This window comes from Nasonia vitripennis, chromosome 1, assembly GCF_009193385.2.
Source record: "Nasonia vitripennis strain AsymCx chromosome 1, Nvit_psr_1.1, whole genome shotgun sequence".
NCBI lineage: Eukaryota > Metazoa > Arthropoda > Insecta > Hymenoptera > Pteromalidae > Nasonia > Nasonia vitripennis.
In genome coordinates, this window is record NC_045757.1 from 35,348,549 (window position 1) to 35,362,735 (window position 14,187).

Here is a 14,187-nt window from a genome sequence, read left to right on the forward strand (position 1 = left end):
TAGTCGGGAGAGCCAAAGTATACAGAGAGCCAATATTGACAGTGCGCGCGGCCCGCCGCGCGTAAAATCGCGGGACGTACTTTGAACGCGTTATCTATCTCGAGCTGGTAATGGCTCCGGTATAGTTTGGTAGTTTCAACTTTGGTTATTACACACACACACACACACACGCGCTTCTCTCAGGTGAACTTCCGATAAGACGCAAAGTGAGAAACCGATTCCAGACGGATCACCCGAATCTCCCGCCACTTATCGAGCACAAAGGGAAGAGGAAGAAGAATAGAGTGTATCTACGTACAACACAAAAGATGAGGATGATAGACCGCAACGTTTACGCCTCGCACGCGTTAACGAACCGATTCCCGCGGCGTCTGTCCGCCTGCCAAATAGCTCCGGCCAAATGACTATTGTTGCTAATCGTTCTTGTTGTTGCTGCTGTCTGGCTACCCGCCAGATATCCGCTTTGCCTACACACATAGTGTCTTTCTTCGATGTACTCTTTTTTCGAATCCCATGTACACATCACACACTGAAACTTTCCTGCGCTGAACTAGTTCGCAAACTATTTTTCGGACGGTCTAGCGCGAATGAACAACGATTTCAGTACTGCTCCCCCCCCCCCCCCCCTCGCGAACATCATACAAAATGATTCCGCAACGCTCGCCGTTAAAGCGAACGCGAATGAGAAAAAGAAACGTTCGTTCGGGCTCTGCGCGAGTAATTCGACTGTTCATTTGGGCGCCAAAAGTGGCGGCTGGAGCAAGAAAAAAAAATAAAGAAAAGCTACGTAAGAGATAGAGGAAGAAGAAGAAGAAGAAGAAGAAAAGGGACGATCGTAAAGCCAAGCAGCAGCAGCGGCAGACTCTCGAAATCGTATATTTCGCGCGGCTGCAGCGCGGGGGCGGCGAGAGAGAGAGAGTAAAAAGGAGTAAAGGGATGTATTCTTGGGTAAGAGGCCAAAGCAGTGTGTCTGACATGGCTAATGTAAGTCGAATCCCATCTTCCTCCCAGAGGCCGTTGCACCGCCGGCGAGTGCAAGCAGCTATGGCGTATGGCCCTGCGCAGTCGAAGTGCGGCTAAGGTTATCGAGGGCCGCCGAATGAGATTTTGGAAGCCGGTCTCTCCCTTTCTTTTTTCTTTAACACACTCGACTTCGTTAGCCATATAAGCAGAAGAAATAAAGCGCAGAAAGTCGTGGAGTGCCATCAGCGCATTCTCTCTTCGTCGCCCTCGCAACGAGGCGTTTCCGCTCCTCGCTTTATCGGCGTCTTCGACGCCAGATGCGACTAACTGCTTTCTTCGTCTTCCTCTTCGTTCTGCGCGTGTATTTTGACGCTGCTTCTTTTTCACCCTCTTCGTCGTCGTTTCCCGCGTTAATGTACCGAGAGAGAGAGAGAGGAACGGCAATTAATGGGCCGTGTGCGCGTCGATCAATCGGAATTACAAAGGCTCGCGCTGTGTAGAAGCTGTTGGAAACTCGACACCGAGTTTCCGAAATCTCTACGGGGACATCGTTATCCCGAAAACAGAGAAGACTCGAGAGCTTTTTACTGCGACTAGACAAACCAGTATGGGTTTACCGCGACTTTCCGAGCTGTCCGTCCCTAGAATGTCTCGAGTTACTCGGTTATGGCACGAGCCGTACACTGTGGACGCTTTTACTCGGTTCGATTGGTGGACAATAATGGCTGAGTAATAAGAGACTCGGAAAAAAAAATCTAGTTGAAACAGCCCGGCTGCGTCAAACGCCTCGGAAAAAGCCAAGCGAGGGTAAATAACAGCGACAGACTCTATACCGATAAATAATCCTCGGCGTAATTATCCGCGGCGTCGGAACACAGACTCCTCACCCGCACACACGGGACATAGGCGAAGTGCCCGAGTGGTATAATTATATTTCGTGGTTGACCGGGGACAGCACGAATTGCACTTAAGCCGCCAAGAGAGGTGCAGCGCAGCCCGGCGTAGATTAACCCCCTTCCTGGCTTTTAATTAATCGCCCGACTGGATGCGCCGGGCCATTTATGGCAGCTCTCGCATTTAGCACCACCTCCTCCCCAGTAGTTCTCGTGTGTCCGCAGCAGCACACATGTGTGCGCAGTGTGTATCGGTTCGCTGCTGCGGAGAAAGGATTAGCTAGCCTCTTATGGCTCCTCGTGCTTCGGCATGTGTGCGAGCATGGGGGATATGGTTTTCGAAATTTCCTCTCGGTTTATTTGCGACGCGCTTGGGAATTGACGCGGACGCGTTGAATGACTGAGTAATTTCGGCCGTGTGTGCAGCTGCAGCGGGAAGTCGATGTTCTTGGCTATTGATCAGCTGAAAATTTTGGGGGGCTCTCGCTCACCTCTTCACTGTGTTCCCGAAATTGCGTTTTGAATTATGGCGGGCCAGTCGTGCGCAGGCGAGAATCTTTCAAACGAATTAATCGTTAATTTAATCGTCCGCGGGTGTATATACTTTGACGAAAACTGTCACGTGTGAAGCAAGAGATCGTGTGTAAAGCCCAAACAGCCGAAAGATTGACGACGTAGTTTGGCAGTCTGACAAAACTGCCGCAACGCTTTACATGCATCCATATAATACTGGGCGAAAAACGAAAAAAAAAATAAATAGGAAGTCGTGTGACAGAGCGGAACGGCCTAAAAGCCCATCGGCCGTCGAGATAAAACACGGCAGCGCGCTTGGGAAACACGAGGACAAAAAAAAGACAGAGGACGTATATATCAATCGATGCGTTGAGCTGGCTTACGGCTCAAGGCGAGTATACGCGCGCATACGCATTAAATCCTCGTTACGCCTGCCTCTGCGCGATGCAGTTTTATACCGGGATATAAAATTTAACGAAGCTTCGTCGTCCTCCTATATCTGTATACGTATAGGGATCGATCCCCAATTTGCCGATGCGCGTCAGGGAGATTACCTTCTAAACGCGCGTCTAATCCAGTGCGGTGCTGTGGACATACGTATAGAGAGCGGCCGCAGTATCGGAAAGCGTTTTCGTTATTCATTAATGAATTTATGGGGACGCTGATGACCGCATGAATTATTCAGGAGAACATTGCTCGGATTATAGGGGTGTCGTGTAGGTGAGAGAGCGAGGATAAAAGGATAACGGATTTTGATAATGATCTTCTAGTTTGGAAAGAGATGAAGGAAATGGGAAGTGTATGTTGAAAAGTAAAGTTAACCAAAGTATCGCACAACTCGGACACTGCTAATAATCACACGCAGTGCGTTCAGCCAAGTGTAATAAAATATCAATGAGACAAAGCTCTCGCCAGCGATACTCGAGCAAAGTTAGCCCATAAAGCCCAGTCAAAAGGAATTGTTCATCCCGCTCTGGCGCGCATTAGCAACTCTCCCTTCAGCTCACTTGCAGTTTACTACTCCGTCCCTCTCCGCCCCGAAATAAACTACTCCGACGATTTAATATTCCGCCGTGTCTCGATTAGCCTCTCGCGCGAAATCGCACGATCATTAGCTCGAATTCTCGTATTACAAAATCTTTACGGCCGACATTAAAAGCTCGTTGTAAAGCTCGACGGCGCAGGACTGGACATCAGCGCTGGCGTACATACAGTTCGAAAAGTAGGGGAGAAACTTTCCCAAGGAGGAATATCTACACACATGCGAGAGAGATTTGTGGGCAATAATCTGATTACTCGGGGATAAAGGAGAGAGCTGGGCGAGAGTTATTTATCGCGTTTTTTCGGCGAGGGTTATAAATATGCCCGTAACGATGATGGATACGCCGCAGCGAAGAACGATCCCGTGGCAGAGTCCAGTGCGTGATGGCAGATAAGGCGAGAACAGAGCGCATTGTGTACTCGGACTGCGTTGTTGCTTTTCCCCGCAACTGTCGATTATTTACGGGCCGAGATAGACTCGTGTGCTAATTCTTATCGCTATTTCTCTCTCTCTCTCTCTCTCTCTCTCTCTCTCTCTCTCTCTCTCTCTCTCTCTCTCTCTCTCTCGTCGTCGTGCCGTGTGTGTGCCAGGCCGGTATTGATTTTTGCTCGGGAGTTTATTGTTTTTTTTTTTCCGGTGGTTGTTGCTTCGCGCGCTTGGAGAGGTTCGTAGTGCCGGCAGAGGCATTAGTCTTCCTTTTATCTGCTGCATATGCCCGGAGAATTTTTGGGAATATCGTGCACCAGATAGGAGAGAGAGAGAGAGAGAGAGAGAGAGAGAGAGAGAGAGAGCTCGGGTTTTCGCGTGTATATACTATTGTTCCCCGTTGTTCCAGATTACCGGAGGGTAGAATGTACAGCGGATTTTTTTTCGGCTGGTCTTTACCTTTATGACTACGAATAGGAGTATTGCCCTCGCGGAGAGATATTAAAAGCTCTTTTTTTATCTTACATACGATGTACGAGTTTGTAATGTACACGTCTGACTGAAACAATTTTCTTGTGTGCTTTCAGCTATCGGAGTTGGAGCAGCGCGTCCTGGAGGCGGAGGGACGAGCCGACGAGGCGGAGGACAAGGTAAGAATAAGGCGAGACAGAGAGCTGAGTCTAAACTGAACGGTATAGCCAGTAGTAGTGGTAGTAGCAGTGGTAGTAGCGTAGAAATCTTTGAATTTCGCATGTAAAGTACCGTGGAGAATGGCTCCGTCGAATGGCGCCAATGTGCACTGGCAGTGTCTCTACGTGCTCCAATTTCCCAATGGTATATGGATTTCCTATATGGCTGCTATGCCGTGTGCAGGACTGAGAGGAGGATGAGGAGAAAGGAAGGAAGGAAGCTCGGTTGGCTGCTGCAGCCAGTGCATATAGGCGCCGCTAGCGCCAGCTCTATGCTCCCTTTATTTAAGCAACGGCTACGCTGTTTACCCGCTGTGGGTGAGAGAGCATCGCCGTATAGCTGAATATCGGCGCGAAAATTCGAGGGAGGATTTATATGGGGGTGTGATCAGGGATGGAGACAATCAAATGCTTTTTTTTCGATTTTTTGGACGACTGATGCGGATAATGCTGGTGTATCAGTGTAGAATATTTTGGCATGTCGTTTTTGCTCCATAGAGACACCCTAATGTGAATGATGTTGCAAATGCTGTACAGAGCATGAATGTGACACTAAAATAAAAATTCAAACAAAACACACGAATTCGCAACAATAATCCCACTGCTAATTCACGCAACCGAATCGGCAACAAAGAGCGTACTCCATCAACGATCGATCATCATCAGCCCCCAGCCGATAACCCCGTCCGCAACGATAACCAATAGTCGTCGCAGCACTACAACCGCGAGGGCGCCACCGCTACCCCATACAGTATCAACATCCGGTTAACTTCTTACCACCAGTCGGCGAATCTCTCCCCTTTACCGACCCACCCCGCTGTTATCGATCTCCCGCAGCCGGTCGCGATGTCTCTGCGAGCCGTCTCGGCAACCCATATCCTCCTCCCCACACGCACCGTACGTCAGGCCTAGCAGACGGACGATCGCGAACAAAGCGCGCGTGCAGCACTCTCCGTCTCTCGCGCAATAAAAAGTACCTGTAGTGCTGCTGAGCTGTGTGGTGCACCCCCCTATATAGTAGTAGACGTGCGCGCCGGCATTGATTTTCGTCTGCCGTGTACACAGTCCCTCCTCCCGCTGCACACATAAGAGTTTCTCCGTTGCTGCTGCTGGCAAGATGGCAGCAGAACGTCGGCAGCGGGTCCGCTCTGCTGCCGCCGGCAGCACTTCGCCCTGAGGAATCACCGTCTGAGCAGAGAGCCTTATTCCGTTCTCGGGTTAACACACTGTGCGCGAGTGCGTAGGGGTCCACATCGCCGTTCGAGAGAGACGACTGCTCTTCGGGCACACGTGAACCGGTGGATTATGGATCCCAGCAGGTGACACTCGTGAAAGGTAAAGGGCTGAGCGGTGGACCCCTATTTTTAGGGGTCCTCTCTCTCTCTCTCTCTCTCTCTCTCTCTCTCTCTCGCTGTCAGACGGGCCGAGAAAGAAACAGAGAGATATGTGTGTATGTATATGTGCTTCAGGTGACGATGAATGTTTGATGTGCCTATACGCGAGCAGAGAAGGAGACGAGCAACCGCGGCGAAAGCTCAAATTGTCGTTGATCGAGTTTACACCATCGGCTCATCCAATTACCCGCAGAAAGCTGCCTCGGGGGATATCCGCGAAGGACAAAGCCGCCTCGTCTTCTGTCCGTGGTACAGCCATGAATTTCAAATTCGACTCGCTCTTCTCTCTCTCTCTCTCTCTCTCTCGCTGTGTCTTTGTCTGGCCGATCGATCGCGAGCATCGTGTGTCCGCCCGCCTTTTCACTTTCGCGCTCTTGAAAAATATGCAGATTCCGGAGACTGATGCCTGAGCATCGGACTTTCCGGAGCGAGGCCGCCTCGGGCGTATAATGCGTTTAGGGCTATTAATCCGGGCAAATCCGTTTTCTCCATAATACTGTCTTAAAAGAGAACAAGACAGAGAGCTCGAAAGCGCACGAATTTCCATTTAAATGAAAACTACTCGACGTCGTCGCGGTGTGTCTGTGCGGCGGAATCGATAAAACGTGTCCGTTTCGACAAAAAAGAAGCTATATACAATCCGCAAGGATATCGACAGTCGCGCCACGTAGTCGTATCGGCGATTAGTTCGACAAACGCGAATTTGCAAGACGCTACAGAGGTCCTCCCGCGGAAAAATTAGTTTTACAAGTCCGCAGTCGCCGTAACTAGTTTTTGACGACGAAAGAGGAACGTCTGGCATAAAAGGGTTGGCTCGCTGCCCGTAGGCTAACGTAACGTAATCCTTCTGTGCGTGTGTGTGTGTGCCTAATGCGCAAAAAGAAGGAAGGACGAGTAGCCGAGAAATTGAATACGCGAGGCGACTTTGCTTTGATAACGGAACAGAGTAGAGAAGCTGCGGGACGTAGAGAGGCGCGAAGCGCGCGAGGGAATTCTAAATATACACAGCTGATGAGTTAGGCTGAAATTTGGGTTGAGCTGCTTCTTTTGGAGTAGAGAGAGAGAGCTTTAAGCGCTGCATCTGCCGCTCTGGAGTGTAAGCTACGCGCGACAAAGAGCTGTGCGGGCACTCTCTCTCTCTCTCTCTCTCTCTCTCGCGGTTCGCGCCGGCTTTGAGAGATGAATTGTTTGCCTATGTGTGTGTGCTGCTCGTTTGAAACTGCTGCTGTCGCAGCTGGTGAAGAGCGCGTTAGAGTAATGAGAAGAAGCGTCGGCTCTTTTTTAATCGGCGCTTATACATTTTCGCTGAAGTTCGTAAAAGTCATCGGTTTGATGGAGATTCGTGAAAAAAAAATATCGCGACGTTCCATCTAGAATATTAGTTTGATCCCGAAATACACCGCGTCCATCAAATTAAAATCTGCCCCAGTCCTGCAGCGGGCGTCCAGCTGATCAAACAAAAAATTCCGCAGCCCCTCGTATAAAAATTAATTACGAAGCAGCTCATTTCGCTCCAATAATACTGGCTCCCGAGAAATCTCGATAATCGTCCTCGAGACGGACTCTGAAATATTAAATCCCCGATCGATCGGATTTTTCTCGCGCAGAGAAAATGTTCTATATCGCCTCATTGTGTCCGAGCTCGCAGTCCCTCAGGAGCTTGCGCGGCCAGGTGATCGCGGCTGAAAGAGAGGAGCTTCGCATACACACGCTACGGCCGTTATCGACTGCATACAACTATATAAGCTTCGCGGTCATTCGACTCTGGGCAGACAGTCGTTGACCTTCCGAGCGAGTGCTCGTGTCTATGGGCCGCTCTCGGGAATCGCTCGCCGGCAGATATCCGCTTTATAGCCGACTGAGCTCCAGTGCGGCTATTCGTCGTTTTTTCGAGGAGTCGGGACTTTAACTCATTGCCTATCCTTGCCGCATTAAGTCCGCGATACCCTTCACCCAATTGTTCATCGGAATATTCAAAAAGCCCCTCGAAGCCATATCTTCCAGCCTACATACTCCGAGCCCTCGACGCGAGGAACAAAAGCTCCCTGCGCAAAAAGCCCCTTCGCTAAACGATCCCCATTAGCCCGCTCAAGGACACACGCACATCCCCATGAGCGCGCGCACTGTGTTATATATAAAAAGCTCACTCCAGCGGCTGCACAGGCGTAAAAAGCCATCGCTCCCGCGCGGCAAAAATCGCGCACACATGCAAAGTAGCGCCGGCTGTATGCCTCCCCCGAGTCGTTGGCCGAGAGCCAGAGCATGAGTCACCGGCGTCGTCGGCGACACGGCTCTCTCTCTCTCTCTCTCTCTCTATCTCTCTCTCTCTCTAGGAAAGCCCCCCGACAACGCCGGCAGCTCAATCTCGGGGAAGGCACGCGTGTACGCGCGCGCGCAGTACGCGTCCGCGTATCTCGTAGCGCGGGTTACGCTCCTCTCTCTCTCTCTCTCGCTGTGTGCGCGTATTATGTGCGAGCGGCGCGTCTCCTTCGGTTGTTTCTTTCTCTCTCTCTCTCTCTTTGTGTTTTGGTTACTGCTATTGTTATTTTTACAATTATCACTCTCTTTCTGTCTGTATAACTTTTTGTTTTCGATTTTCATTTTTTTCGTTCTCACTCAAAGAAACGTTATACACTCGGCAGTGGACACAGTGCGTGAGGTGCTATCTCTCCCGGAAGATATATAGGCGACTGTGTAATAAGGAGTCTGGGTTCGCGCGAGCGTTTTACACACCACACGTTCCTGTATAATACACACAGCAACGCGACGCCGGCGGCTTTATTGATTCTAATTGAGAGATAGAGAACACATATCTGTCTCTCCGTACGTGTGTCTTCTTCTTCTCCTAATCGATCGAATCATGGACCCCTCGAACGGTGAGAGACAGACGCCTTCTTCTTTTGGCTACATCAAAAGCACGCACTAAAGACAACAGTACTGCATATATAACTCGACGGGACTTATTGCGTGTCTCTCTGACGTGTATATTATTATGCTGTTGAGGTTATGCTGCTGCTGGGCGAGAATGAGAGACTGACTTTGACCAAGCTTAGCTTGTTGTGTATACTTATATACTATTTTTACGCGGTTATAGAGTCCGCGCAAAAATTTCACTTTCGCTTTTACCTATACCTATGTACGCTGCGGTAGCTTATATCTAACTCACGTGTGCAGCGCTTGCGTCTCTATATATTATATACTTATTAACCGCTTCAGTAAAGTAGTTTTTTATCGGCTTCGATATTCCTATATGAAAGTCCAAAAGAAAGTGTCGCTGCGATGAAGTACCTGCCTATAATCAAACTAATAATTCCGCAATATTCCTCGCTTCGCTCTAACCGCTTTGTAACAAAGTAAAGCAGCTCAGCTCGCAATTCCATTACAATAACCATTAAAAATCGATAATAGCACAGCGCGTGCAGCGTTTAAAGTCCGCGATGCTCGCTATACGAATTCCTAACGTCACAACGCGCTCCTTATTCGAAAAGTGTATACGTACGCGCATCGATCGTCAAGTACCCGTACACGGCTTGTAGGATAAATTATTGAACAATCGTCGACTTTTTAATAACATTTAGCTTATATACAAGGGATCTCTTGCACACTCGAAATTAAACGTTCGAAGGGCCCTTCGGTGTATAGAATTGATCCTCGAATTAAAAAAAAAAAAAAGATCCCATCGCGAAAAACTTCGCTCCATAAGGAGCCCGCGAGCGACGCCGTTGTCGGCGCAGGGAAAAAAGGGAAAAGGGATGAAGTCCAGTATTGATTTTCGTGCCGCGTGTCGTCGCCTCCGCAGCCCTTACCCGCCGCACACACTGTAGCTCCGGCGGCGGCGAATCCCCTTGCACCGGCAGCAAAGAGGGGGAGATCCCATGTGCCGCATCGATTTTTGACAGCTGCTGCTGCTATATACCGAGAGCTTCTCTATACGCGTATGTAGATATACTCGCGCGTACTTGCATATACATATAGGGGGGGTATGCGTAGGTACACTTACGCGCGTAAGTGCAGCCGACGTCAGTTCGGGAGCACGTGTCGTCGCGCGTCGGTTACAGCGTCTGTTATGTGCGAGTGTGGGTGTGTGTGTGTGATGTGGGAAGAGGTTGTTGTTATATTTTCTTGTTTTAAGTTCGTTTGAATCTCTCTGTTTCTTTACCCATAAAGTGAGATAATATGTGTTAATTGCTTTGTTAAACGTTTGTTAGGCTGATGTATAATGTCATCGTCGCATTATGAACACATTAGCCATGTTAAGGAAAAGGTATAGTTGCCATGCCAAGAAATATTATCGTAGATTACGTACACACTGTTTTTTTTTGTCATACCTCTTTATACTATATAATTATATAAATTGATAAGATATATATGTACTGTAGATGCATACTTTTTTCATTGACAGGCGTGAAAGATAGTTTCACGCGCTATAGAACATAGAATTTTCCGCTCACTTCCTCCTACTAGTCTCTGCTCTCTTATTCTCTGTGTATACTACTCGAAATTTGAATGACGACTTTCGACTAAAAATCACGCTATATCGATCTATCGACACACTCTTGTTCTCGTCTATACTTTTCGTGCACATGCATGACTTATATTCTGTCACAAACACGCCTATGTACATATGGAAAACAGAAACACACGCGACTGTGCCTCGACCAAAAGATCGAAAAAAAAGATTAAAAAAAAAAACTGTCGAGAGATTGAAATCAAAAAATGCATTTGAACGCAAAAAAGGGAACATTAAGATGCGATGCCCACGAGTTAAAAAAAAAAAAAATGAAACATATATACAGTGCCAGAAATAACGTAGCGGCAAATCCCGGATACGTGGGATCAGAAGATGCAATAAATCGGTTGACTTGCAGGTACGGATGATGGAGGAGCGGCTAGTGAAGGGTGAATACTGCCTGAGCACCTCCGGAGTCGGTTCTCCACCACACTCCCTGCCTTCTACCTCCGGCGCACAGAATGACAAGATCGAGGAGGTTCACTGCGCCTGCATCTCCAAACTAGAGACTCAAGTCGAGGAACAGGTGAGCGATCGCTCGATATTCCTACTGATCTGCCGGTTCGGCTCTTGGAATGAGATGCATCTGAGAGGGTCGATACGAAGCTGCGGGATAGACTCGCGTATTCGTACATAAAACGATTTTGTCGATACTCTAATGGGTTTCGAAACACCACGAGTAAAAAAGTAATAAAATCGTATAACACTAGTCTCGAGTCGGAAGCGAAACGAGAATTTTCTCGAAAAGATCCAATTACACGTTTCTGCCCTAGTAGCTCTCAAAGTCCCATCGCGTTTAGCTTTCCAGCTCACGTTTTAAATTTTCCCTCGGCATTTTCTCCTCTCTCGTATGTTACAGCGGCAATTGCGACTTCAAGACGCCCGGCAAGTCGAGGCGAAAGCCGCTCGCATCAAGGAGTGGGTGACGAACAAGCTGCGCGAACTCGAGCAGCAGAATCAGCACCTGCGCGAGCAGAACAACAAGTGCAACCAGCAGCTCGAGCTGCTTCGCAATCACATCACCAACATCGGCCTCAGACCGCCGGTGAGTTTAATTATTCTTATCTCTCCTACATTTGTTACATGTTTATTTTCGGCCTCGTTCGTCATCAGCTGACACGCCCGTTATATTATCTCGAGCAAATTCGCTTCGAATCAAAACACTAGCTGTTTAATACCGTAGCTCTCGACCTAATCCTCTAATCGCATTATCATCGACCTCGAGTCATCAAAGCCCCCGCTAATCCAATACCTTCCCTGGAAAACCCACTCGTCACTACTTACGCGTATACAGGCGAGAGAAAAAGTAGAGAACTAACCAGAAGAAACTTCTGACTCACCCACACACATTTGTTCACGTGTTCGACTGCAGCTGCCGACGCGAGCCTCCTTATCTCTGGAAGTCGATTCGAGCCTGCGCAGACGCTCGGAGGTACTCGAGGGCACGGCCCAGGTGGTGGAGCCGGGCAGTGTAGCAGCCGCCGGACAAGTTGCCCACTCGGCCGTTGGAGCCTCGTCCAGTGGAGCTGAGCCGCAGACCACCGCTGCGGCCACCAGGCATCGAAGGCATCTCTCGGCTTGTGGCACCATTCAGCAGCCTATTCCTAACGTCAACATGGATTCGAGGTGAGATTTTTTTCTTAGGTGCGGTGATTTCTTTTTCGCGGATTTAGTGGCGTTATCAGTAGTCATTGGATTTTATAAGATTTTGATGATTCAATCTTTATTTTTGTCACGCACACGAAATAAATGTTCTGAGTTGAAAATTTTAACAATAATAAAACTCAACTAACCAAAACTCTCCCCAACAGCCTCCTTTCCGAAGAGCTGGCCGCCGCAGTGGAGAACCTGGTGATGTTGCCCAGCAGTATCCCGGGTACAGCCGCAGCCTCGACCGCCGCCTCGGAGAGCATGAGTCGCGACAGCGCCGAAAGCAGCAACGAAGCCATCCACGACTACGCGGAGATCTACACGCCTAGTCGCGAGGGCGTCGCTTGGAGCACACCAGCCGTTCAGAACAACACGGCCGAGCCGCAGCAGCAGCAGCAGCAGCCGCAGCAGCAGCAGCAGGAAGTCGGTACACCCAGGCCACCAACGCCACCGTTGCATCGATTCCCTAGCTGGGAGGCCAAGATTTACCAGGTGACGAACGAGGCGCTTGAGACCAAGCCCAGGGCGCGTAGCGCAGGGACCGATTCAAGGCCGACGGTATTGTTAAACTTTTCGAGACTACGTCGAGTTTTATTTGATGTTTTGTTTTTTTTTTATTTTTTCATCTACGTTTGTGTGAACTAATTTTTTTTTTTCGTTATACTAGTAGTAAAGCCAGTTTTCTTCAACGAGAATTGATTTTATAAACTCTATCGTATTGTGGTTTGTGTTGTTCGTGGTACTATATTTTTCGTATGATGTCGTTTTATATAAGTACTGGTACGAAAAATTGAAAACTTTGATGTGTCCGGTTGAATATGAAACTCGATCGGTCCCTGTTCTATTCAACTTCAGGGTATCAACTTGTAATCTACTATACTACTATCAAGAATTATTTTGTTTGTTTTTTTTCTTTCTAATTAAATTTGCAAACAACGAGATTTCCTGAAAATCGATATTCCCTGTTGTAAAGCACTCTGTAAACAATAGTTCTGTATTCACATCCATAAACAGCTAACAACGTTTGTTCCGACATCGATTCCGCTCGAACCTTTATAATTGAATTTAACTCTCTCGTCAGGTTGCGGACGGAGGTCTCGGCATCGGACCCCCAACGAACGACGAGTCCGTGCCCTCGACCACCACCAACACCACATCGTCAAAGCACTCGCATACCGGACACAATCTCACCGCACACAACCTCCAGGGCTACTGCGATATTTCCGTTCCAGTCTACGCTACAGTCAAAGGTACGTATACGGCTATGGATAAAAATTGTTCCGGTAGCTAAAATTCCTCGAAAAAATTTCACAGGTCGAGCTAGTCAGATAAGATCGATGCCGTTCGGCGACAGTTCGGACGACAGCTCCGACGGCGAGGAGCACCAGAATCAGACCGAGACGAACACGCGTATCACCAACAGTTCCTCCGACAACACGGACTCGTCTCTCGGCAGCGGCAGCAGTCCATCCAAGAGCGTCAAGACCACCAGCAGCCTCAGCCCGGCGAAGAGAAGCTCTAGCGGGTCCCCAAGTAAAAGCGTCAAACGCGGTAGGTTTTACCATCCAAACAACCAACATACTTCACATGCGACACGCTGGCTTGTTTTAAGTTCTATTTTTCTTAAGTTTTTTCAATTGGTTTTCAATTTATGCGCTTTTAATAATATGCACACTGACAAAACAACAACTCTGGAAAACCATACGAGAGAAACGAGAAAAAAGAGCTTACCCCCGTCCAATATTTGCTTCGTAACACACAGACGCTTCTTTAGAGTCCGGCCTGTCGGAGGACTACGCCATACCCCCTGACGCATTGAGCTCGACGTCCCTCGAGTCTAGCATGCCGAGCCTCCTGATGCGCGTCTCGGGCGAGAGCCCCAAGAGGCTCGAGTCTCTCGAGAAGACGGGACACCTAGCAAAGCTCGGCGGCAAACTCAAGACCTGGAGGAAGCGATACTTTATCTTGAAGAACGGCGTGCTGTGCTACTGGAAGAGTCAGAATGACATCAATCGAAAACCCCAAGGCCAGATCCTGCTCGACGAAGTTTGCAGGTACGTCATCTATGAAATCTATTTCATTTTGACCGATTAGGAGGAAGGATTCT

At 48.7% G+C, this 14,187-nt stretch overlaps 1 protein-coding gene across 12 annotated transcripts in view; it reads left to right on the forward strand.

Annotated features, from left to right (window-relative positions):
• The window catches only part of LOC100123626 (uncharacterized protein CG43867), a 110,139-nt gene that overhangs the window by 86,950 nt on the left and 9,002 nt on the right, over nucleotides 1-14,187 (forward strand). For 8 of the 12 annotated variants that reach the window (XR_004226365.2, XM_031921085.2, XM_031921087.2 and 5 more), the window contains exons 3-10: nucleotides 4,425-4,487; nucleotides 10,789-10,956; nucleotides 11,290-11,475; nucleotides 11,803-12,056; nucleotides 12,242-12,572; nucleotides 13,162-13,330; nucleotides 13,395-13,631; nucleotides 13,843-14,134. Coding sequence is in view for 11 of the 12 variants with exons in the window: in XM_031921085.2 (XP_031776945.1) it covers nucleotides 4,425-4,487; nucleotides 10,789-10,956; nucleotides 11,290-11,475; nucleotides 11,803-12,056; nucleotides 12,242-12,572; nucleotides 13,162-13,330; nucleotides 13,395-13,631; nucleotides 13,843-14,134 (1,700 nt within the window). In the remaining variant the exon portion in view is untranslated. Of the gene's footprint in view, nucleotides 1-4,424; nucleotides 4,488-5,419; nucleotides 5,862-10,128; nucleotides 10,185-10,788; nucleotides 10,957-11,289; nucleotides 11,476-11,802; nucleotides 12,057-12,241; nucleotides 12,573-13,161; nucleotides 13,331-13,394; nucleotides 13,632-13,842; nucleotides 14,135-14,187 lie in introns of those variants that run through there. The other 4 variants (XM_031921093.2, XM_031921086.2, XM_032596068.1 and 1 more) reach the window with 4 other exon arrangements.